The sequence below is a fragment of the Phalaenopsis equestris genome, unplaced genomic scaffold (assembly GCF_001263595.1).
Source record: "Phalaenopsis equestris unplaced genomic scaffold, ASM126359v1 Scaffold000421, whole genome shotgun sequence".
Classification (NCBI taxonomy): domain Eukaryota; kingdom Viridiplantae; phylum Streptophyta; class Magnoliopsida; order Asparagales; family Orchidaceae; genus Phalaenopsis; species Phalaenopsis equestris.
Window position 1 is genome coordinate 919,903 of NW_018164862.1, and position 26,587 is coordinate 946,489.

Genomic DNA, 26,587 nt, shown 5'->3' on the forward strand with positions numbered 1-26,587 from the left:
CCAAAAAACCCCCCAAAAAAAAACCCCACCCCCCCCCCCCCCCCCCCCCCCCCGCCATTTTTTTCTTTAAATTTCTTAAAAGTTTATAATGATTGACTTCCTTGATCTCAGGTATGGAACTCTATGCATACGGGAAAATCCTGGCTGTCTTTTCATAGCAACAAACCGTGATGCTGTTACTCATCTCACAGATGCTCAAGAATGGGCAGGTTTGTGACAGGACCTTGTTGTCTCCCGTTCGAGATAAATTCTTTAAACTCGAAAACTTATTTTTTCTTTGATGCTCTATCACGAATAAATTGAACCGTACTAATGCCTGATCTAATGTTTTTATTGATATAACTTCCAATCGTGTTTAGGTGGGGGTTCTATGGTTGGTGCAATTTATGGTTCCACTCGACAAGAGCCTACTGTAGTAGGAAAGCCCTCTACTTTTATGATGGACTATTTATCCCAGAAGTACTGAACATCTTTTCATTCTTTCTTGGTTAGATTAAAATAGATGGTGCTAATTTTTTCTTTGCTTTTTTTATGTTTATATTTTATCTCATTGACAGGTTTGGTATTCTAAAATCACAAATATGTATGGTTGGGGATAGATTGGATACGGACGTACTATTCGGGCAAAATGGTGGCTGCAGAACTCTTCTTGTTCTCTCAGGTGTCAACCCTCTCTCTTCTTCTGCAGAATGTTACAGCCCCCCAAATAGCAGTTTTAACGGGCGGTCATGTCTAGAGACTGTTTTACACTTTACTGCCTTTTTGTTTTTAGGCGTGACCACGCTGCAAATGCTTCAAAATCCAAGCAATCCCATACAACCTGATTTCTACGCCGGTAAAGTTTCTGACTTCCTTGGTCTTAAAGCTGCAGCCGTATAAACCAACCAACAATTAAAGTTAATTTTATTTAAATAATTTAGATTCTTTTAATTGTGAAATTATAAAACTCCGGTTAGCGTTGATTTATTATATGTAAACAGAGCGAATGGAAAAGTTATTGTGTGTAATAATAAACTAGTGACGTGGAATGGTTCGGTTCTCAGTTTAATAAGTATAATTATTGATTTAAATCATTTTTTTTTGTTTGATAAACATATATTTTGTTTTCAGAAATTAATATCTTACTTTGAAAAAAAAATATATGAGATAAATAATTTTTAAATCTTTTAAAAGATTTAAGATTAAATAATTATAGTTGCGGTCATAAACAAGCTCAGTCTACTCTGGTTCGGGTTTGACGGCTCAATTTCACGAGTTTAATAAATGTTTTTATTTTAATTAATGTTGTAATAAAAATGACTGAATAATTAGGAGATGAAATAATATTAAATTTTTTGATATAAAATATAAAATTTGAACTTTCTTAAAATTTTTATAATTTTAAAATTTGCTCTTTGTACTAACAATATGCTCCGAGCCAATTTATGAGCTCAAATGAGTTTTGATAGGATAACATCACTTGAGGCATGAAAAAAGAATTAATGAGGTAGGCCTTAATTGAGCTCGAGCTTGTTCAAGCTTGAATTCATGGCTTGAAAACTAAACATGTGAGTTCAGGCCGGCTCAATCACACTGCTATTAGGAATTAGGTTAATTTCTCAATATTTCGGGCGGAAGAATTTAGGAAAACAAGATAAACAGACATTAAATTGATAATTGAACTAACAAGTTAATTTAATAGTTTTTAATATGCTTGAAACGATTACTTATGGTTTATAGATGACCAATAAAATAATTTGTGCGTAAATCCCCATTAAATTAACCCTAAAATGGCGAATTTTCCACGCGTTGTTATTTTGGCGTTATCTCCAGTGGACGAATGAATTTATTTACGTTTATTTGTTTCAAATAAAAAGGGCCAATTTTCATTTGATGGTTAAAATTATATATTAATTTTTTCTTGTAACATAAATTCATCTCAGCAAATTTTTCTATAAAATAAATTCGATTTTCTCCAGGAAATGAAGATGGAAAAATTGAAAGCATATAACATAATTCATACTTAAATTTTAATTTTTACTAACACTTAAATATTTTATCATGATATCAAAAAAAAAAAAAAACACTAATATTAATCCTCAAAGAAATTTCCAGCCTGACGCATACGAATTGTAGGTAATTTTACAAAAAGATCAAACACAGAAACAAACACGCTACGGCCCTGGATAAATTTGCAAACCTGCTTAATGCAGCCAAGGCTTTGCTGCTGTGATTGATGCCAGTAAGCGATCATAATAAATATAGGAAAATGCCTAAAATTCTACAATAAAGGACTTGGGGAAGCTGCGGGAATTCAAGTATCCATGATCCCTGGTGAAAGAGATGGCTGTTGTGGAGTCTGCTTATTTAGGAGGGGTGATAGCGCCTTCACTACAATGCTCATGTTTGGCCTGAACTCCGCTTCATACTGCACGCATAAAGCCGCCACTGCTGCCAGCTGCAGTAGCAATAACTAAAATAAGCACAATAATAATAATAATAAGAATAATAGTACTGTACCACCAATCCCATAGCATAATATGGAACAAGTAAGCTTTGGCTACGAGGCATAACTACCCAGGAATTCTTAGGAGGGGCTATTCCAGAAATGGCACAAAAATCTTATCCATGAGCCGAATTTGCAGGAACAAAGCATATCTACCAAGAGAAAACACTTGTTCCAAGACATAAAATTTTATATGCTGTGAATCGAGCCACCCGCAGCTTAAGCTTTGATTAATTAATCCAGTTCGGGCTAAAGCTTAAGAAGCTTAAGCTCAAGTTTGATTCTACGAGTACTTGTTATTTAAAAGAAGAAAATAATATTAATTTAAATTAATTTTATAATAAAATGATGAATAGGAAGATAAATACTTAAATTTTAATGTTTTTTACGAGTCAGGGCTAGGCTGAGCTTTGAATTGTGAGCTCATCGAGCTTCCAATTTGCAAGCCACTTGCTGAAAAGAGCCCAAGTCAAGCCAGCTTGGCTCAATTACACCCCTACTAACAAAAATGTTAATGGAATTAAAAACCTAGAAATCTATTCCTACAAATGCAAAAACAAAAATAAAGGGAAAAAAAAAAGAAAAAGAAAAAGAGGAACCGGAAAAGCACATGCAACACAAATGAGATGCTGGAAAGGAAGAGAAACCTTTGCAACTCCTTTGGGTGGATAATCTGCCTTCAATCTCGGATCTACACATTGCTTCACCTTATCCTCGCTCAATCGTGGAGTTGCCTTTAAAAGAAAAAAAACAGAGATATCATCAATAATAAATATGAAGAAGAGATTAAGTCTATGTTTTCGTTAAAGAGTGAGATACAGGAAACTCACCCAAGTAACCAGACTCTGTTGCCCTCTAGGCATTGTATGATCAACAGGTTTCCTTCCCGTAAGAAGCTCCAGAAGAACAACACCAAAGCTATAAACATCACTTTTCTGGGTCAACTGTCCGGTCATGGCATATCTGCATTGCAATCATCATCCCATGAATTATTTTCACAGCTCTATGTAACTCAGTCACACATGAAATGAAGCAGTGCTGACTCGATAATGTATTCCCTTTTATGATCCATGAGATGTTTTACATTCAAAAAATATCATCAATAATAAATATGCCACCATCCAAACCGGTAAAATCAAAGAATATTTGCTTAAGAGTACGAGTTCAAAAATATTTACTCAGGGGCATGATAACCAAAGGTTCCGAGGACACGGGTAGAATGAAGGCGAGCAGCCATATCAGGAGCCTGATTTGAAAGATTAAAGTCTGCTATTTTAGCCTTGAAGTCCTCAAATAACAAAATGTTGCTCGACCGGATATCCCTATGTATAATCGAAGGCTGTATCTTCTCATGGAGATACTCGAGCCCCTTAGCTGCATCAATGGCAATCCTAACACGCTGCATCCAGTCAAGCGCAGGACCAGGTTGTGCACCTTGCACACCTTTTCTACCTAAATTTTATAAAGAAAACACAATATGTGTAAAGGCAAATCACATCCTATTTTAATTATAATAAGAAAAAGAAAAGGAAAAAGAAAACTGAGCATACAACCAAATAACCAGGAAAGAACAGCTCAGAATGTAATACAAGCATTACCGTGTAGAATATCATGCAGTGAGCCCATGGTTGCAAACTCATAGGACAGCAAGCGGAGATTCTCCTCGGCACAGTAACCCAGCAATTGGACAAAATTTTCATGCTTCAATTTTGATACCTTAGCAACCTGATCTCAAATTTCGAACAAATTAGCACCGGTCAAGTCGCTACATTTCAAAGAGGAAATCAGAGGTGAAAAAACTTTAGAAATTAACCTGGGATAGAAACTCCGCATTGGACTCGGGCTCTTGTGCAGCATCAAGCTTTTTGATTGCCACTTGTCTACCATCATTTAAAAGAGCAAAATATACTCTTCCATAGGAACCTTCACCGACCAAAGCCGTTGAGCCAAAGTTGTCCGTCTTATTTTTCAGTTCTTCAAGAGATAATGCAGGTACGTCAATAGGTAGTATTGCCTTCTGACTCTCTGTTTTCTCTACAGCAGAGAGCTTTGAACCTTTTTGCACTCCTGAAAGATAAACCAGTATGAAGATCAAAACATTAATTACAAAAATATCAAATATCCAAAACAAACTAATATATGTATTACAAAAAAAATGACAGTATCCATATAGAGGAGTTCTACATGTCAACGTAACCCACCGCATGAATCTGGTATTAAAGCCATCTTTGCTCAGTCACCTCATAATCCATTGCCCGGCTTCTACCTCAAATTCCACACAATTGATGATCTTCTAACTTAGAAATCTTCCATCCCCCTTAGCCCATGGCAAAAAATCAAGTAAAAGTATCTCTAAATCCTACTTTAAGAGACCTCTAATCACCAAATCGCCACACTTGATCTCACTACTATTCTTCAGGAGATCTCAAAATATACCACTCCAATTAGCTAACAGGAGAGAAAACAAATCCCATTTTTTCTCCAAATTTTAAAAAAGGGGCTTAGCCAACCCTAGAAAATCCTAATCAATCTTAACCCTAACCGGTCAACTATCCCCCCACCAAACAACCAGAGACCTCCCAATACCAAAATCAGAAGCCTCCCAATACCAAAATCATGAATCCTCTCCTGCCCTCTCAAACCAAGAACAACCCCCTTTCCATAAAAAAAAGTTAAAATAAGATTAAAAATAAACATAAAACCATCCCCTAAATTCCTCCTTACCCAAGTTTACACTACCAAAGCTTCTCCTTACAGAATTTCTCCAGGAAACCCAATTAGCAAATAAATAAGATCCACTACAAGGGCATAGTTCTAAGGAGTTAATTGCACAATAAAGCACAACAGTGTACAATCATCTTTGAACGGTATTTTTAAGTATAACTTTAATTATTAACTATAATATCAGGGATGTAAGACGAAATAGTACTACATCATTTACCTATTTTAAAAAAATATTGAGATATAACAAAAACATACCGTTCCTACCATCCACATAACGCTTTGGGCTCTTTAAGGCTTCATTCTCACGAGGGTCATCGGACTCGTCCACCTTACATGAACAGCAAAGCCAGCACGACATCTTGAATTTGTTTCTTTTGTTACTGTGTAATGCATATAAAGAATAAGAGAAAGTTATAAAAACTCTTCGGGGCTGTTTGTTAGAGGCTTTTAATAGGATTGATAATCAAATTTACTAAATACAGCGAAACAGTAAGATGTGAGAGAGTTTGGTGGATTTACGGATATAGTAAATCCAATTTTGCCTTCCATTCAGCCTAAATCACGGATTTACTAAATCCGGTATTTCGGTTTATTTATGCATTTACTAAATCTTATTAATATTAAATTCTAATTGCAACCAGACAGCCCCTTCAATTTTTGAAATCAGTGAGATGCAAAAAATTAACAAGCAAAATCTAAATCCAGGATTTTGGTTATTTATGGATTTACTAATCTTATTAATATTAAATCCTACTTGCAGCCAAATAGCCTCTTCAATTTTTTAAATCAGTTAGATGCAAAAATTAACAGGCAAATTTGAGGATATACTAAAATATTCATACCAAAACATCATCAGAGTACATGTAAGGGCATAATTTTCAAGTATTGACATCACCAGCACGCACGTTGAAAAAAAAGCTAAAAAGAAAACGACACTGGCGAATAAGAATAATTCCAGCGGAAATTTTCCTGATACCAATATCCAATCCATGGCAAAAGAAACTTCCGAACAAATCAATCCAACCAAACAATCTCCATCAGAAACATCTCCGGAACAATAAGAAAACCCTTTATCACAGCAAAAGAAAAGAAGAAGAAAAAGAAAAAAAACAGAGCAACCAGAATGAAGAGAAATGCAGCTGAGGCGACCATCCGTCCGTCAACACAAGAAATCCAGCTCCAAAAGCCAAAACAACAAAATAGAGAAAATAACCGCAGAAACTGCACAATCCGTAGTACATCCATTGAACGATCAACAAGGGAAAAAAAAAAACCCCAGAAAATTTAAGAAGGAAATTCCCATATAGAAGGAATCCCGATCGGATGAATGGAAGTAACGAAAATGAAAACAAGAAATCAGACTGCAGAATCCAACACGTCCGAAGAATCCAAAGCTCAATTACACAGATAAGGACAACAACGCAAAAAACAGGACAACCAAATCAAGAAAGACGAAGAAATCGCATCTCACCTCAAACAAAATTCCTCTCTCCTATGTAGAACAGAGATCAAGATAGCCCGCCCTAGAATTCAGAGTTTCGGGGACGAGAAGTATAGAAGACGAGACGCGGTAAGAAGGAGAAAGGAAGGAGTTCTATAGCAGAAAAGTAAAGCAGAAGACATCGAACACGAATTTGCTCGGGGAATGACAGCGAGGCTCGCATTACCCTCCTTTATATATGTGTTTATTTTCCACTACAAAATGAAAGTTAAATGCATTTGTTCACCAATTCTTACCCCCAACAAGTCAACCACGCACCACGTGGCCTTCCTATTCTCAACTATCCACGTCACATTAGTCAGCCCCCCAAACGAAATGTAAATGCCACAAAAGCAAAAATTACAATAACACCCTCACTTTTTGAAGAAAGATGTACGAACGTGATAATATACAAATAATTATAAAATAAAAGACACATCCAACGCAAATAAAATAAAAAATTTAATTTAACAAATATTTTGAGATCAATTGTTTTTTCATGTACTTTTATTTGACCACCATTCAGCTCATAAATTATTCATAGACATATTTTCTTATATAGTGGTCGGCCCGTCTAGCAAATGGTGAGCTCGAACTTGGCAAGTATTGATAGTAGCCAGCTCGCGAGCTCGAATGAAAATTCTGATTTTTACAGTAGCTCACCAGAGAAGATATTAATGACAAGAGGAGAAGAATGCAACAATAACCTACCATAAAATATATCAAATAACTAGCCATAATTGAGCCGGCTAGCAAGCCAATGAGCCGAGCCGGGACTAGCTTGAGCTCGAGCTCGTTTAATAAATGAGCTCAAGTTTGCTCTTTGAGCTCAAGCTTGAGCTCATGGCTCAATAAACTCGACTTGTGAGTTTGTTAACAAGAGGAGCTCGAGTCTGTTCGGCTCATTTACACCCCTAAATACATACATACATACATACATACATATATATAAATAATAAATACTTAACTTTATAAATAAAATCTTAGTTTTTATTTTTTTAATATTTATAACAGAAATTAAAATTCAAATTCTTTATAATTTAAATTAAAATTGAGCTGAACATGTGACAAATTTATGAAAACTTCAAAGGAACAACTTTGAAAACTAGGTAACATCCTTGTCAAAAACAGAGCGACCATCCCGCCAAGAACAACATTAGCTCAAATGTCAAGTTTGATGGACGACATGATGACTCACCAGAAAGAGAAACTTCAACTGTGCTGGACTCCCCCTCCATGTCACCATCATCTTTATAGGACCTGTAAAAAGGCACAAGCTTTATTAGAAAGCAACGTATTTTGTTAATATTTGAGTTTAAAGTAATAGTTCGTGTATAATGAAAAACACGCACAATCTAACATTTCTAAAATATTTTCCATTTTTATTACGAATTTCCAATGGAAGATGTGTTTAATTAGATACCTACTAACAGTTTTCACTATCAGGAATTGTCTTTGAACATCTTCTCGTACAATCCTTTATTACAATTTTATGCTTGTAATATTATTTTATAAATACAATGAAACAAATAATAATGAATAATAATCATATAATTCATAATTATATATCTAACATCCCGGGTTTTTTTTTTTAAATGAGGAAAATAAATCTGATGAGAATTAAAAATATATACGATTTGATGTTTTTGTTATGCGCTCCGAGATTTGGGTGGGATTAGTGGTGGAGTCGAGCTCTAGCAATGCCATGTTCGAGCTTAGCTCGTCTATAAAGTAATGAGATCGTGCTTCAGCTCGAGTCGGCTTGTAGTCACTAGCTTGAACTAAAAAATTCAAACTTTTACAGGAGCTCGCAGCAAGAGGTCACCAGAAAATACATAACAATAACTGGCGGTGGGCTAATCGAGCCGGCTCGCGAGTCAACGAACCGAGCATGGATGAGCTCGACCTCAAGCACATGGCTCGATAAGCTCAACTCATGAGCTCATTGATGTAAAGGATCGAATGACTAGAGCAAGGACAAGAAGAACTTGAGACTAAAAAGAACAAAACAACAAAACTGCAACTAAAGTTTTTTTGAAATAATGGGGATAATTACATACAAGACACCCAAAACATTGCTATTTACAAATCAAACACCATCTTGAATTTTTGAACTATGAAACCGACGCATTTACGCGTGCCACGATCAAACCTTCGTGAATTTGATAAAAATGAAAAATATGAGTTTTTGCTGGGGACCTTTGATATTTGAGTGAGAATTTGAAAGATGGATGAAAGAGGGTGCTTGATTTGTAAATAGCAATCAGTGGAGAATATTTATATTCTCCCTATCACATACAAGCAAAACATTTAAATGAAAAAAAAAATTATTAGCTAAGAAAGTTAAGTTTGCTAAAATGTAACAAAGCACATAGTAGAGCACATTGGTAAATATTATACAATAAAAGCAAAACTAAGGAAATTAGCTGCATCAGATCCCTTCTGCTTCAAAAGAACTGAGACTCATAAAAGGACAAATTATGTTCTTGATTAAAATTCCACGAAGATCATCTGTTATAAAAACAACTTATTGAATCCCTTATCTGCCATGGAAGTGATGAGCAAAAGGATGAAGGTAGCTTCTGTTTAACTTCAATTTCATATCTCAGCTTACTGCTATAATTCCATATAGACATAATAATGAACAAAGCAATGGCAAGCAACAGCAAGAACCAACTTCCAGCTCTCACAGACAGCATATAAGATCCAGATGGGCTGTCAATAGCAATGGCATTAAATATCATGCCAGAATGCCTCAATCCAAATATTTCTGAACTAATTCTAAGCATTAGAGACCTCTGAGAATCATAACACACACCTATCACCACCTAACCCAAATACAGAGAACTTGGAAGACTCAAAGCTATCCATTCACAAACGAAGATTGGGGTGTCAATTCTGGTTGACGGGTTGGGTTAGGGTCCAACCTGAAATTGGCATGACCCGCATGGGGTCAACCCGAACCTGAACCGAATAATAAACGGGTTGAAAACTAAAATTCGAACCCGAGCTTGACCCTCTAACTCGAATCCGACCCAAATTTTCGAGCTTTTTCGGATCAAGTTTGGGTTTTTGGGTTCGACCCGAATAAAATGAGTCGAATTCTCTGACCCGTGCACGACTCAAAAAATATTCGGGTCAAGTCAAGTTTGAGTCGTGTTGGAGTATTGGATCAATTTTTGACACCCCTAACCAATGGTCATTGTTGCAAACATGAACACCATAAATAGTGACCTTGTACAGCCATGCGGACGGAAGAAATGATCAGAGACAGCTTGCGATTAAACCACCCATAAAAATCCATATGCTTCAGAAAGAAACAAAGTAGTTGTTTCTTTATGTTGTAATCTGAGTAATTTTATTGATGGTGGTTAAAGCATGGGCCCTTTATAAATTCAACTTCAGCAATGCCATCTTCCACTGCTTCTTTTTGTAGCAACCTGAAATTAGATAAAACCGCATGCACAATTCAATGCAAGCCATCACAGTTTGAGAGGGAATGTGAGCTGTAATCCATTTTCGCCGACGAAGACCTAAAGGTTTGTACTCCTTAATGTGGGCTTACAAAAATGCCCATCCCATTAAAAGGCAGCTGAGTTCATCACAATTGGTTTCTTGATGTTCATATTGTACCTATTTGTTCTCAGGTCGGGCCGGTGTAGTTGATTGAATCTTTTAGGATCATGAATGTAGGAACATATAACAGACAATGATTTTGGAAAAATATGAAAATCTATCGGATAAGATTTATTATTAAAAATAGTCATGAAATCTTTCACAATTTGCACTGCTACACCCTCACATTCATCATAAAGCATGTGTAGCATTACCCTTCTCATCAGTTTCTTTGAATGATACCTCAGCATTGGTTTTATTAAGAACAATACCATCTAAACCACTAAGTATAAACAAATCTTTATCTACACTCTCGGATGATTTTACTTTGCCTCCTGCTATTGGCCTAGAAATGGCATTACGCTTGAGAAATGTGAGCCTCATCAAGTCCACGGAGCAAGAATTTAAATACATGCCTTTCTCCATCTGATTATCACGGAAGATACAGTTCATTTTTCTTAATTCAGAATTCAGTGATCCTGCAGGAATTTTCTCGATTTCAAATGCTCCATAACCAAAGGCTCTATTTGAGCATCAAAATTTTGGAGGACTACAGACTTTGCATCAGCTAGAACTTCAGAATCCTCTTCAAATAAATACTCACTAAAAAACTGATTTCTCTTAATAATATGTTTTTGATCAACCATTGGACAAGAATATGAAATTCCTTGTGCGTAGTGCATTTTGAGAGATTTGATAGTTTCGGGATAAATTAATAAATCATAATCTTATGGAAGAAATTGGTCTCGTAACAAATGTTTCATTTTGAGACAAGTTTTGACATAACTACAACCCTCGTGATGAGTAGTGATACGCCACGACAAATTTTCATCATCCGGCACGAATCTCGGTGCAATTTTTTGAACAAGATCGATACATAAAAGATATGAGGGTTTGTACAAAGACACATGATGGACATGACGAGTATGTTTAGCTAATTGGCAGGTTTCGTACTTATAAAATTTTGATCTTTTAAAATGAAAAGATGAGTGCATAGCTTTGCAACACAATGAAATTATGATGACTGATATGACAATCCCATAATAAAACTTGACTTTCAACAAACACAGATATAATAAACTTGAGAATATGAGAAGAGTATGGTGGAGAAGACACTTGTTTCATAAAAGAATAGCTTTCTTGAGCAAATATACATCTTAATGCAATTCAACACTGTTAGTCGCTAGCTTTTCCTGAACCCATCACCTGAAATTCACAAGAATTATAATAGAATTTAGTAATACAATTAAAGTAATGAGTAAGCTTGCTAATTGAAAGTAAGTTGGAATCTAATTGAGAAACATATATCACATAAGAGAGCTAAATAACTTTATAGACTTTCACTTCTCCTTTACCAATAATCCGGGAGTGAGATCCATCGAAAACGCTAACAAACTTAAAGTTGATGAGTACTTGATAGTTGATGAGAGCATGAGTATCACCAGTCATGTGATTAGAAACACTTAAATCTATTATTCAAGGTCGAAATGTTCTATCGTTAGAGAGATAGGAGGAGGACATGATATATTGTTAGAATTTTACGACTGGGCCAGGCCTCGTGGTTTTTCCCTTTTTACGGGGTTTTCACGTAAAAACTTGATTTTTACAACTGGGCCAGGCCCCGTGGTTTTTCCCTTTTTACGGGTTTTCCACGTAAAAACTTTTGGTGTGATCACAGCTCGATTCATTTTTATCTGAGTGTGTGCTGAATTCTCGTGCAACGCTAAGACGATAATCCATTACTCTACCGCCGCGAATTTTCTAGCACGCATCAGTTTGGCGCCGTATGTGGGAAAGTTTCAATCCCACAACTAAAGTACTTACACGATCTACTACATGGCAACCAGACACAATGTTCGTGATAATGGAGCATCCCGCTCCAACACCCATCATTCCACGGAGCAATCACGAACCCAAAGGCATCATGCTTCTTCGTCTTCCAGCCCTGGAAGACGCTACCCTGCCAATGAAGATGTTTCGGGTCGTTCAATAGAAGATCGAATGCGTAGAATGGAGGAGTCTCAACTAGAGATTCTACAGCTTCTACGCGGGGCTCAACAGCCGCTACCTACACCATTGGATGAAATTCATTTACCATTAACTCCGCGACGTACGAGAAACATACCGCTCGGAGGAACTCATGTCGGCCCGCCTCCTCAGGAAGGAACACATCCCCTGTCAGGTCGTGATGTTGAACTCCTAGATACATGAGAAATATTTAAATTCCAATGTTTTGCATTCTCAGCATATATGTTGAAGGCCCTTTTATGATAAAAATAGTGGTATGAAAATTTTATGTGGTATAAACTAGGGGTGTAAACGAGCCGAACACGAGCGAATCATTTATATTTCGAGCTTTTCGTGTTCAGCTCGTTTGCTTAACGAGCCGAACACGAGCTCTTCACGAACAAAAAGTCCTTTTAACAACCCTAATCCTAGCCATAAGACAATAAGAGTTTGAGCAAGATTTAAAAATTATTATTTATATTAAAACATCATTTGAATCGAATTTAATAATTTTTATTCTATTTGCTTAATCAATATTTTAATTGATTATAAATCTTTGTAGCCTTGTAGTCAATTAAATTTTTTTATTTCGAGCCAAAACGAGCCAAACACGAACGAACACATCTTAGTTCGTGTTCGGCTCATTAACTTATCGAACGAAATTAACTAGCCGAACACGAGTTTCTTAACGAGCCGAACACGAGCTGATCCCGAACAACAAGCTGTTTTGACAGCCCTAGTATAAACTTAAAAAAGTATATTTTAGATGTCGGACATGTAAATACATAAAAGTTTAGTACTATGTATGTAAATGTCCCCATTTCTTAAGGCCCCATGGTTTTCTAATTAGACTAAATAAAATTTCGACTATTGACTACCTACCTTTTATTTTGTAAATGGTTATTACTAGTTTAAAATTTAAATGTTTGTTAATAAATAAATAAATACTTGCAATAAAATGTTATCTTTTTGATTTAATTTAAATAAGATTAACAAAAAAAAAGTCATGATATTATTTTCCTTAAAACTTGTTATAATTAAACAAATATAAACGTTTGAAGACTTTTGACTCGGATCTGAAGCCATTTGGGTGGATTGAATCATCCAACCCCCACCCACCGCATTTTCTGCACCACCGTCGCCGGAGTTCAGCTCAGGGTTTCGCATGACGAGTACTTCTGAGCTTTTCTATAACCGAAGATCTCGCACGACCCGTGGCTCAGAGACAAGGCTAAGCCTGAACGGCTTTCCCTCCGATAGAGACCGGTTTCCGATCCGGCGATCTTTCCTGCGACGCCGACGAAACCATTTCGCTAACGGCGACGATATGGAGCCCTCGATCCGACCTCGGGCGTTGTGGCGGACGGTACGTGCCCGTCTGCGCTCTTTCTGTATGTGTGGTTGTTTCAGCAAGGTTATTTTCAGATCTCATTCTGTTTTTCATGTTTTATGCATTAAGTTTTTGGCCAAGATGCGCGAATGCCAAAGTGATGGGAAAGCATTGTGAACGTAGTTTGGGGCATTATAGGTCATTAAGTTTGAGGAAGATAGCTGATATTTGTGAATCGATAGCTGAGACGAATCTTTGACGGCTTGACTAGTGGATCTGCTGAAGAAATTTTCCTAATCTTGATTATGAGTTTATCCCCGTCTAAATACTCTTGAATCAAGCTGGTTATCCGCATCCATTCACGAGTTTGCTATCCATCTATTAGAGGCAATTTTAGGCTTCTGGGTCGAAGAGGAGGCCATCTTTTTTCATTCTTTTTGGTCATTGCAGATGGAATATGGATTTATTGTAATTGGCTCTATCTTGGTTTGTTCCTACCCCCTTATCATCATAAGGTGTTGTTGTTGCATGTACAAAATTTACGGTGGAAGAGTGATAGGTTAATGTTTTAGTTTTATATGAAAAATTAACACGGATAAAATAAGAGTTGCAAGAGGAAACACTAGATTCTTACGTGGAAAGTATGGAAAAGAGATAGCCACAAAACTTGACCCAATTGAATGATCCTACTAGTATATGTTATTGGTTAGAATGGATGCCCTTTGCCGTAGACAAATTTTTTGTAGAATGAACTCTATAATGGATAGAGGAGTCTGGAGACTTTAGAGTTATCTTCAGAAAATCATTTAAGAAATGCTTCTGCCCAATCAACAATTGCATGCGTAAATGAGGTCGGCGGGTGTCAACAATGACGGGCATGGTAAGCGATATTATATATAGCAATGCACATTAGCCTGGACGCAATGATGTGCGTTAACAACATGCGTTAACCTTGAAGGTGATGATGAGTATCAATGGCATGCATCAACCTTGTAAGCAATGATGGGTGATGATGTTGGCAAGCATTGGCTTGGTGTCAACAAACGATAAGATTGGAGGGTGATAGTAGTTAAATGACCGTAATTGAACGATGGTGGTCAATGGAACACAATCGAGTGATAGAGATGAAGATATCATAGTTAGGTGATACTAGTTGGGAGGCCAAAAAATAGAGGTTAAGTAAATTTAGTTGGGAAACGGTGATCGACGATGAGGTTGGGCAGCTATATTCACACGATCATAGCTGGGTGATGAATGTTAGGGGATTTTAGTTTGACAATGGAGGTCAGAAAGCTGTAGATTTGTAGTCGAGCGCCATTAGTCTGACAGCTATTTTCAAACGAAAAATGTATGGGAGACCATAACAGTGATGGAGGTCAAGTTATTGTACATAAACAAATGTAATTAAGCAATTATAGTCAAGCAACGAAGGTAGGATTGTTGTGGTATATATGAAATTTAAAATAGAAGAACGATCGACGATGAAGCGAAAAGTACAACGAGAAAGTTCACACCAGAAAATAGTAACATAGCGGAACACATATATTTACATGGTTCGACAAATTGCCTATGTCCACGGAGTTACAGAGGATTTTACTACTTGAGGAATATACATTAGTCGATCGTCTCAACTTACAAGAGAGTTCTCTCACTTATTTGCTCTCTCTTCTTCGCTCTCTACACCGAGATACACCAAAGAAGATAAACTTACAAGAGAAATAAACCTAATTTTTCTTCTGCCACAAGCCACCAAGAAGAAGCTGAGACCAATCTTCTTCTTCCTTCTGCCGCAAGGAACTATTCCTTACACTTCTCTTCCTCTATTACGAGGAAGCAAAACTGTCGAAGAAGAACACAAAAGGGCACCGTGCTGTGTAATTAAAAGGAAAGCCGTGCGATACCTTTTATCTCGAGAAGAGGCCGATAGAGGGAACAGTTGAGCAGGAGCGGGAGGTGGAAGTCACGACGTTTCATGACAGAGGGAGTGATGACATCGATTCACGAAACGTAAAAGGAGCGGGAGCGGGAGCTGGGGGGGGGTGGGCTCCATCCTTAACAAATCTCTCACTTGGAGACCGATACATAGACTACAATGTCTTCTTTCTCAAACAGATATCCTCCACTGGCGACATAACCCTTTTCTTCAAACCCTTTTCTTCAAACATGAATCATCCACCTCTGCAACTCAAAACCCCTGTCTTCACACCAGAAGACCAATTGAAGCTGCGCACAACTTCAGTTTCTTAAGAGTAACATCCTTAGTCAACATATCAGCAGGGTCAACATAGCCTGTCTCCAAGTTATTTCCTGAGTTACTCTTGTATCCGCTTACAACTCCCACTGCATGAGCAATATTCTATCTATATTGAAAGCCTTTTTCAACAAGTATAGCCTTGTATCTCTTACTACTATTAAGCTCAATCTTCACCCGGTAAATCCACTTGTTGTGTAATGCCTTCTTTCCTGGTGGAAGTTCTGTTAGCTCCCACTTGCTCGAATTTTCATCTTGCAAAATTTCTTCATAGTTCTGTGGTTCTCTACCATCTGTATGTGGAACAGTAGGAATGAGTGTCTCAGACCTGTTATCTTTTTCATTTCCATCACTGTCCTGCACTGTGGCCCTTGGTAGATCAACAAACCTTACATTTCTGCAGTAACTAGAGCCTCCAATAGATGCCCCTGAAGAAGGTCCCCACACATTTGTGTGTACAAGATCCAGCTTTCCTGCCCTTGACGTTCTGTCACATTTCAAGAAACTGACATTCTTCTGTTTCCCCACAATGCATCTTTGACTCATAAGTCCATGCCTGAGTAAATCTGTAATTATATATAATGTGTTAATTTTCTTACCCCGAGCTAGTACTAATGCTCTTTTGGTAAACTTATAGGTGCTATTGTGAACACTACTGAATGACCGTCCTACTTGAGCTGCTCAACAGAAATGAGCATTTTCTTCAACTCAGGAACGTGCTTGACTTTTTGCAAAATTCACTTATTCTTATTTGAAAGTGCAATGTCAATGTCTCTAATTCCTACCACATTGAAAGCTTCTCCATCTGCCATATATACTTTCTCAAAGTCACCTGCAACATAATTTCACATCAATTCCTGATGAAATGTTATATGGAAAGATGCTTCTGAATCCAATATCCAGTTATCAACAGAACGATAAACTGTCAACAGTAGTGCATCATGTACTTTTTCAGATACCACATTTGCTCTATTATTTTTCATTTTCTTGAGATTTCTGCAGTTCCTCTTTATGTGACCAATCTTGCCACAATTCCAATATATTGTCTGCTGACCGACTTTGATTTTGATCTCCCTCTATTTGATTTCTTATCTTGTGATCTCTCTCTGAAATCAACATTCATTGTCGAACTTGTACTTGAGATCTCACCAGAATCTTTCCTGCGCACCTTATCAGCCAAAATTAAATCATTAATATCATCATATTTCAGTTTAGATTTACATGTAGAACTACTAACTGTCATCTCATGACTTCCTAACTATTTGACAATGATGCTAACAATATCAGCACACATATCTCATCATCAAAATTAATTTTAACAGACAAAAATTGATTTGTGCTAATATTGAAATAATTCAGGTGTTCAGCGACAAAATACCTTCTGCCATCTTCAAATTGAAAATTGATTTGTGATAATATTGAAATAATTCAGGTGTTCAGCGACAAAATACCTTCTGCCATCTTCAAATTGAATAACTTCTTCATCAAGTACAACTTGTTATTCGCCGATGGCTTTTCATACATATCTGATAAGACTGCCATTAGATCTGCAGTCGTCTTTTTATTGACGATGTTGTGTGCAACAAACCTCGATAGAGTCAATCGAATACTCCCAAAACTTGTCGATCCAACAAATTCCATTCAGCTCCATCCATTCTTTCAAGTCTTTTCTCCAATAACGGAAGATGAAGTTTCTCTCATAGAAGTAGTTCTCTATCTGCATCTTTCAGTAACCAAAATCTGTGCCATCAAATTTCTTAATCCCAAGGCTTATTCTATAGCGGGTGTAGTTGGATGTTAGAGATTGGGTAATTATAATATGGTGATAGAAGTCAAGCGACTATTGCCTAATAACAGAGTTCAAAGAATTGTATTTGGGGAACGTATGTAAGGGGACTGCATTTTTGTGACAAAGGTTAGACATTCATACATGGGTAATTGTATTCTATGATGTACAAATACTTCTAATAAAGAAGCCTTACAACGTCAGATATGTATCAGACACAAACATTGCCCCACAGCTATGACACGTGTTGGTGACAACATAGAAGTATATGTGACACAACTATGACACGTGTTGGTGACAACATAGAAGTATATGATTTAAATTCTTATAAAAGAAAGGGACACACGTGTCCTAAATTAATGATTTAAAATTTTTTGAAAAATATTTTAAGACAAATAATAAAAACATAAAAATTTAAGAAAAATTTACATGCATACCACTCAATTTTTATGTATTTACATATTTAACTACTAAATTCAGTTTTTTACATACATGACACCTTGCATGTATATGAAAATGTGTATTTTACTTTTTAAAATTGAAAATTATGGTATATTAGACATGGTATGAAAGATTTGGGTAGATTGAATATAAAAATCAAAATTTAGGTGTTAGCTATGTAAATACATAAGAATTCGGTGAACATTTTAAAGGAGGCTTGTTGGGATTATTTTTGTTTTTATTTTAAATTTTTATTATTTTTTGCATTTTGGTTTAAATTCATATATGTTTAATTGAGGTAGCTGCTTTTTAAAATTATAAATACAATTTAATTTGATTTTTAAAATAAAAAATAAAATATATTAAAAGTATATAGACTACAAATTGATGTCAAATGAGTTCTTAATTTTTAAAAGTTAGTGTTATTGAATTCTTATTCTTTTTGGTATTATTTATTAATTTTTTTATTTTATATATATATATATATATTAAAAATTATTAATATATTTAAATAAAAATTATTAATATATATATGTTTTGGCAATGAATGTCAGGCAGTTATAAAAATTATTAATTATAATGTCATGTTCGATGCATGTCTTTGTTTTATATTTTCAATAATAGACATGTCTCGTGTATGTTTCGTGTCATGTTTGTCTCAGTGTCCGTATCTGTGCAACATAGATTATAGTCAGGCGATAGATGTCAATCAAGTGTAGTTGAACAATCTTGGTTGGGCGATGGAGGTTGAAAGACCATAAACAAGCAACTGTGGTTAAACAATTGTTGCTTGACGATGAAGGTCTGGTGGTTATTTTTCAGGTAAAAAAGGTTGGGGGATTATAGTTTGGCAATGAATGTTAGACAGTTATATTTGAGTTATCATGTTCAAGGTATTATAGTCGTATGATGCAGGTCAGATTGTTGGTAGTCTGTCGATTATAGTTGGACAACAAAGCTCAAGTGGCTGTAGTTGGACAAATGTGGTGAAGTGATCGTAGCTAGGCGACAAAGGTTGAGATATTGTAGAAGGGCGATTGTATTCAGATGACTGTAGTTTGGCGAGAAAGGTCCGATGACGGTAGTCATGTGCTCATAGTCGAGTGAATGATTGTAGACAGGGGATAAAAGGGTTGCAACGACTCGAGGGCTACGATCCGATGATGGTATTTAGGTGGAGATAACTCTACAATTATGTTTAGATGGCAGTAGGCTGATAATGCTAGACGAGAGAGAATGCTTTGATGGCTATGGATGAGTGGCAATAGACTGGTAGTGGTGATTCAATGATGATATTCAAATGGCGGTGTTTCGATAGAGATGGAAGGTTAGTAGTGTACCAATGAGGTGGTCGAATGGTTGCAGTTCGGTGGAAGTGGATTGGTGATTTTGATTTGATGGTGGTAGATGGGCAACAAGGGGTTTAATGGAGGTGAATAAGAGGTGTTAGAATGACAACAGTGGACGGGCGACTGAATTTTGGTAGTGATGGTTTGATGGAGGTGAACGAGGGTGGCTTGGTGGCTTTTTTATGGTTTGATTGCAGTGGATGGGCGACAACTTCATAAATGGTGATTGTGTGGAGGATGCCCGAGAATGGTGATCGAACTATGAACATTAAATGATGGTGGTCCGACAGTAGAGGACGGATGACGGTGATCAGGTAGGGATCAATGATCCTCTTGAGCTTTGAGCTCTTTCCCAATTCAGTTCAACTCCAACCTCTAGCTCTCCATGGTTCCCTTTCACATAAGAATGTGTGTCCACTTATAGAATTTTGGGAGTGACGTCCTTTGTAGTACTATCAAGATACAAAACACTTTATTGGACGGTTGCCGGTGATTCCCTTCATCATTTGATGTTTTTTGAGTGTTTGAGTGCTTTAATGACTCATTAAGCTTGTCTATTTGGAGATCATTTGGTATGCTAATTAATATCTAAGAATTTTCTATTTTATTTTAAATGCTTGAGATGGTCTCATTTTGATTTGGATTGGGTTGGATCACCTTTTGTGTTTATTACAATAACAATAATAAACAGTAATACAATACTATACTAATGTCTTTTTTTTTGCATGGATCGTTGATTTCAAAATTTTAAGCCGTAGATAAAATATTAGGAATTTTAGCTATTATAGTTTTGCACGGGGAAATTCGAGAGAGTTATAAATTCTATGAGGGCTCTAAAAATTCACAACCACTCCCTATGAAAACTCTCCGTATTTTTATTTTAATTTTAAGAGAGAGCTTTGGAGGGATAATTTTCAGAAGACATATTGGGTTGTAGATAGAACATTACCCAGAGATTTCACTCTCATTTAGTGAGGAAGTTTTAATTTGTGGTTCGAGGTTTCTCATAGGCGCAAGCCCCTATGATTAATTATCCCTCATGATAATGAGAGAACACTTTCAATTAAGGGTAGTAACTAAGAATTGAAAATTGAACATCTAATAGCAACAAACTTACAATTTAAATTGCAGAATTCACCACTTGAAGCTTGAAACAGATGATGAGATAATGAAGATGAAGCCCAATTAAGATTCTATGGTTCCGCCATCCCGGGTTATTTGGTCTCTGATCTACTTAGTTAGAGGAGATAGTCAAACCAACCTGACGGAAGAATTATTGTCAACAACTATGAGTTGCATTGTCCAAAAAATTCTTATAGATCAAGGTGGATGTTTGTCTAAGGGGACATTTAAGTCGGCCTTAGCTAACAAAAAGCTCTGTAACAATCAATTGTATCCTTATGATTTACAGTTAAAATGGTAGAAAGCCGTTAGAGAGCATACGGGTTGCGACCGTGACCGTAATATAATGGTGTTATTTGGTGACAGCCACTCGGTAAGATGGCTTTGATCATAACAACTATTTCTGGTGTCATTTGACGACATAACCATAAGGCCAAAAGACTCGTGCCACATTCTTACTGGCATGTAATTGCTTTGATTGTGAATATATTGATACATTTGAAATGACATTCACTCTTTATGAGCTGAAATCAATCAGTAATTTTTCACCATTGACAAACTATTGTGGAGGGTGGATGAAATTTGTTTTTAGCTTTTAAGTGATGAGTTTTAGCTTGAGTTTTAATTGATTATTTTTAAAAGTTTGATTTAGAAGATTGATCCATCCGGTTTAAATCTTAAATCAATACAACCATCATCGGGGAATTGCTTATCTTAAACCTTGTCAACTTTTTCCTGCTTATAGAGGACTGCGTTCGGTAATTTGAATAACTGAATTTAAAATAAACGTTAACGCATAATTTTAAAATAAAAACCTACGGCTGAAACCATCATCAAGAAATTGTTTGTTTTAAGCTCTGTTGACTTTGTCCCGCAACAGCGGATCGGGTTCGATAATTTGAATAATAAAATTGAAAATAGTTTTTAAAACATAATTTTAAAATAAACCTCTCCGGTTGAAATCTTCGATCAACACAACCATCATTGTGGATTTGAGCATTTAAAACTTTTATATTTGAAGATGGGGTATCTAATTTTTTTTATTTAGAATTGTAAGGTATGAGTCCTGTCAACTTCTTTCCTTACATGGAGGATGATCTAACTAGGTAATTTAGACTTGTAAAGTCTTATCTTAGGAATTTGAAGTTTATTTTAAAATTATTAGATTCGTCAACTCCAATCATTCTGAAGAGGATGATCAAACTAGTAGGGTGAAACTTATAACCCTATCCTATAGACAAGGCGATCTGATTAGCTCACGCAACATTCTCGAGGCTAATATTTGAATATTCGTTACATTGGTTGGAGTGCATGCGAGCTTTTAAATTTCATACATTTGAGTCATTTCAGCTGGAGTACTTGATATCTTAAGATAATTTATATGATTTAAAACATGTATCGAATTAAATATTGTTTTAAATGACATATTTAAGACTTGAAATTACATAAAATGGTCTCATCTGAATATATATACATTAATACAAATTTATTCACTTTGATCTTTTGAAAATCATTTTCGGTTCACTAGCACTATTGCGATTGCGGTGGCGGGCCTGAAATATTAATTATTCATTTTAATATTTTAAAAAAAAGCATTTGTCTTAAACTCAGCCCTAATTTATTATATTTCACATTCAATTTAAGCTTTCCAATCAAGTGTATTCCCAATTTATGATATTTCACATTTAAGTCAAGCTCAGCTTCAAAATTATAGACTTTAGTATTCAATTTAAGTATAACCCTCTCAATTTATGATATCTTATATTCTTGTCAAGCTTACAAGCTTATGCCATCCAGTTTAAGCTTAGCCCCTCCAATTTATGTATTTAAAGAGACCTCATAAATATTTATTTACATTAGGACACTTATTTTATTTGATCACATTCAAATATGGTCGAATATGAGACCTTTAGCATCATTTTAAGTCCAAATAATTCAATTTTTTTAAAAAAACATTTGCAAGTCCAAAATCACTTGAAATTTCGGCAGTCTCCCGGTGTCGTCCTCGATTAAGGGGCCGCATCGGAATGTCTGTCTGCCGATCTGTCTATAAAACGCGCTGGTCAGTGTCTTGAAACACTGCGACCGTAAAAAATCTTCTAATCCGTCGGTCGATAAGACGCATGTGTGTCTTCACTTTTTGTGCATTTTCGATCGAAAATGATCTTCTAATCCACTGGTCTATAAGATGCTTGTGGGTCTTCACTACCTGTACTAAATAAAATAAGTCCAATTTCCCATGCAATTCTCTCATTTCCCCCTCTCATTCTCTCTTTGAATCTCTTATTTTTATAATATAATATATATTATATTACATTTTGAAATAGCGGAATTCTTTTTGTGGCTACCGTAAGAAAAGAAGTTCTATTATCGAATGTGAGGCAGCGAGGAATTTAAGAAAATAACAATAGGTATTTTGGTTAAGTAAATGTTGCAAACAAGGGGTGAGAACAACGAAGGTTTTTGTGCAACACCAACATAGGGAAAGTGGACAACTTCTCAAACAGTGAAAAATTTGTGAAATATTTTTATTTTGGCCCCGATTATCTTCTACGAAACAAATGAAAGGGGAAGGGAGGAGCAAAATAAATTTTGATTTGGAATAAATGACTTATGTTGCAAGCGATATTAACAAACAGGGAAGAATTGTATGCCAAAGTGCAGATTCTTCCTTTTATTCGAACTTGAAGTAGCTTCATAGATATTATACACAATGATTCTGTTATGGACTCCGAAATTTTGAAAAGCGCCCTAGACTCTCGTTGAGAGCTTAACACGCCGTGTTTGTTGAATTTCCGGGTTGAATTTTAAGATTCGATAGCAGATAAGACACTACCCAGATATTTCACCCTTATTTTGCGATGATTTTAAGATCTGTGATTCGAGGTTTCTTATAGGCACAAGCCCCTATGGTCAATTAACCCTCCCAATAACGATAGAACACTTTCAATTAACTAGTCATTAGGCGCTAAGTATTCGGACTTAGTATATAATAGCAACAAATTTGAGGGTTTAAATCATAAAAATTATCACCGTAAGCTCAAAGCTGATGGTAGGGAAAATGATGAAGAACCCGATCAAGATCCCATCATTTCATCATCTGGGTTGTCATGGTCTTGTGTCTACTTAGTCAACGGATCTCGGCGTTTAGCACGTTGTCCACTCAGATGATTGAATATTTTTGGGGATCTCAGTGTTCAACGCAATGTCAACCTAGTTGATCAAAGGATTCTAAGGATCTTGGCATTTAGCAAGATATCGACTCAGATGAAGAAAATTCTAAGAATCTTGGTGTTAGCGCGGTGTCTACATAGTTTATGAAAAATTATGAGGATCTCAACATTTAGCACGGTGTCAACTCAGATGATTGAGTATTTTTGGGGATGTCGACATTCAACACAATGTCAACCTAGTTGATCGAAGGATTCTAGGGATCTTTGTGCTTAACGAGTTGTTGACTTAGGTGATGAAAAACTCCGAGGATCTCGGCATTTAGCATGATGTCTACTCAGATGATTAAAGGATTTTGAGTATCTCGACATTTAGCACGATTTCGACTTAGATGATTATTTTTTAATGATTGGATATTTGAATTCTTGGGGATCTTAGAAATGAGCACGATGTCAACCTAAGTTGAACTAATTTTGGTGCAAGGTGTGATGCTGACCCTTGTAACTAGAGATTTCAACCTTAACTTTTATGTGTTAAAAGGGGAACCTCTTGTCTGATACAAGGACTTCAGAGATTTTTGCACTAGAGGCCCTCAACATTAAAATCAATGTCAGCCTGAACAATGTACACCAATGCTTGACAATGGTGTGGTTTCAATATTTGAAAGCATCCGAGAAGCTCAACATTTAGCACGATGTCGACTCAGATGACTGAACAATTCTAGGAATCTCGGCGTTCAACACGATGCCGCCCCAAATAACTGAAAAATCCTTTGAATCCCTAGGGATCTCGACCATGAGCATGATGTCAACCTAAGTGGAAAAAGTCTTGGTGTAATGCACGATGCTTACCATTGTAATTGGGGATGGAAGGTCTTCAGTAATTGGGGCACTCAAGTATATTAACTTTGAGCTCGATGTCAGTCCGAGCAATGTACGCCAAAATTTGAAAGCATCTGAGGATCTCGGCATTTAGCACGATGTCAACCCTTAAAATTTTGGGGATCTTGGCGTTCAACACAATGTCGACCTGAGTAATTGAAGAATTCTACGTAAAAATATGATGTTAGTCTAGATAAGATAAATATAAAAAAATGCCATCTGTCTCGCAGGGGGATTTCGATGGCATAAAGTGTTTTTCTTAGGGATCTCGACATTTTGCGCGATGTCACTCGAATGATGTACACCCATGCTTTGTAATGGGAAATCCATGGGAATCTCAGCCAAAAGCATGATGTCAACCCAAATGATAGAAGAGAAATATATTTGGAGATCTTGGCCCAGTGCTTGATCTTGATCCAATTAAAATAAATAGTCCCCTATGTTGATAACGAAGGAAAGTCAGACGCTGGTTGAATTAATTTGAGGATCTCGACTTAGAGCTCAATGTTAACCTAAATAAATATATGCAGTCCCTTTGTATTGATAAGAAAAAATCCGATGTCAGCTTTTAATTTGATACAAAACTTGAGCTAGCTTCTTTTAGTTTTATGCTTCACACTTCATCAGGCTCGTTGAAGAAGAGAGAAGTTCCTTCAATCAATGCTTACAATTTGTTCAGAACTATTGAAGAAAGTTGCTCCTGTTAAGACTAGCTTGATGTTTCCATAATAAGGCTCATCTGGTTTGACTTATATCTTCATTCTTAGATCAAGGGAGAAAATGTGATGAAGTCGAATCACTTGAAATTGTTAAGTTGGATAGACATATGCTTTTGCTCTTATTAGATCGACAAATAGGGCTCTTCACTACAACCTTAACCTTTTGAGCGAAGAGAAAAACTAGCTACTCAATCGCACCTTGACTAATAAATATGGCTTCAGTCTGAGTTCCAAGCTTGAGCATGAAATAGTCCAAAAGCTTTCTTATATCTTTTTAATGTATCTAACAGTCTTTGCTCTTGCAGATCATTTAATTCTGAAGATATAATAACAGGTAATGTAGATGAGTCTCCTAAGAATACATACTTCAAGTGACTAGGCAATATTTTCATTTCAAGTTCAGGTGGTTTTATAATCGATGGAAATAAATTTTTATCGGCATTTTCCGTAATATCCAACATCTCAAATCTTTCCTGAACATAATCTAATCTTTCATTTCCTAATTCGCCAAAATAACTTCGTCATTCTTTTCAGGTTGTTCCTTCTCTACCAAATGTTCTTCTTCTTCAAAATATTTTGTCTTCAAAATGTTCTTTAAAATGTTCGTTCAGTAGATGTTCAATAATTTCCATGCAAAAACATTTATTATCTCTTTCAACAGCAGGGTATTTCATATATTTCGTAATGTTAAAAGTCACTTCTTGATCTTAACTCTCATAGTTAATTCTCTTTTTTGAACATCTATCATAACTTTTCCAGTAGTTAAAAAAATGGTCTCCCTAAAATGAGGTATTTCTTTATTATCCTCCATATCTAAAACAATAAAATCCACAGGAAAGATAAATTTGTCCACTTTTACTAACACATCTTCTATAACTCCCTTAGGATATGTAACTGAACGATCCGCTAACTGTAGAGTTACAGAAGTAGGTGAGACTTCTCCTAATCCTAATCTTTTGAAAATTGATAGAGACATAAGATTAATGTTGACTTCCAAATCACATAAAGCTATTCCATAAAATTTTTTACCGATAGCACACGGTATAGTGAAACTGCTAGGATCTTTTAATTTTTCAGGAAGCTTTTTCTGAATAATTGCACTACACTCTTCGCTAAGTGCAACAGTTTCATTATCCGTGAACTTCCTTTTCTTGTCCAGAATATCTTTCATAAATTTCACATAATTAGACATTTGCTCTGAAGCTTCTACGAAGGGAATATTTACC

The 26,587-nt window shown here is 36.0% G+C and overlaps 3 protein-coding genes across 5 annotated transcripts in view; 2 read left to right on the top strand and 1 right to left on the bottom strand.

The window, feature by feature from the left end:
• Positions 1-1,036, top strand: part of LOC110027215 (phosphoglycolate phosphatase 1B, chloroplastic-like) — a 4,064-nt gene extending 3,028 nt beyond the window's left edge. The window contains exons 8-11 of the mRNA XM_020728547.1: positions 112-209; positions 360-459; positions 558-661; positions 773-1,036. Of these exons, the coding sequence (XP_020584206.1) occupies positions 112-209; positions 360-459; positions 558-661; positions 773-879 (409 nt within the window). The 3' untranslated portion in view covers positions 880-1,036. The remainder of the gene's footprint in view (positions 1-111; positions 210-359; positions 460-557; positions 662-772) is intronic.
• A 1,035-nt stretch (positions 1,037-2,071) lies between these two features.
• Positions 2,072-7,952, bottom strand: LOC110027214 (PTI1-like tyrosine-protein kinase 1). Of its 2 annotated transcripts, none has more exons than XM_020728546.1 (8): positions 7,888-7,952; positions 5,465-5,589; positions 4,299-4,552; positions 4,084-4,210; positions 3,664-3,937; positions 3,316-3,448; positions 3,133-3,219; positions 2,072-2,437 (listed from the first exon to the last, which is right to left on the bottom strand). In XM_020728546.1, the coding sequence occupies exons 2-8, from the start codon at positions 5,565-5,567 to the stop codon at positions 2,294-2,296; spliced, it is 1,122 nt and encodes a 373-aa protein (XP_020584205.1). In that variant the 5' UTR covers positions 5,568-5,589; positions 7,888-7,952; the 3' UTR covers positions 2,072-2,293. The 2 variants fall into 2 exon arrangements, with proteins under 2 accessions (XP_020584205.1, XP_020584203.1); XM_020728544.1 differs by lacking the exon at positions 7,888-7,952 and adding an exon at positions 6,681-6,841.
• Positions 7,953-13,393: 5,441 nt separating this feature from the next.
• LOC110027242 (E3 ubiquitin-protein ligase AIP2-like) overlaps positions 13,394-26,587 on the top strand; it is a 21,575-nt gene continuing 8,381 nt past the window's right edge. Inside the window, exon 1 of one of the 2 annotated variants that reach the window (XM_020728587.1) lies at positions 13,394-13,725. In XM_020728587.1, coding sequence (XP_020584246.1) covers positions 13,477-13,725 — 249 coding nt within the window. In that variant the 5' untranslated portion in view covers positions 13,394-13,476. The remainder of the gene's footprint in view (positions 13,726-26,587) is intronic. The other variant, XM_020728588.1, reaches the window with a different exon arrangement.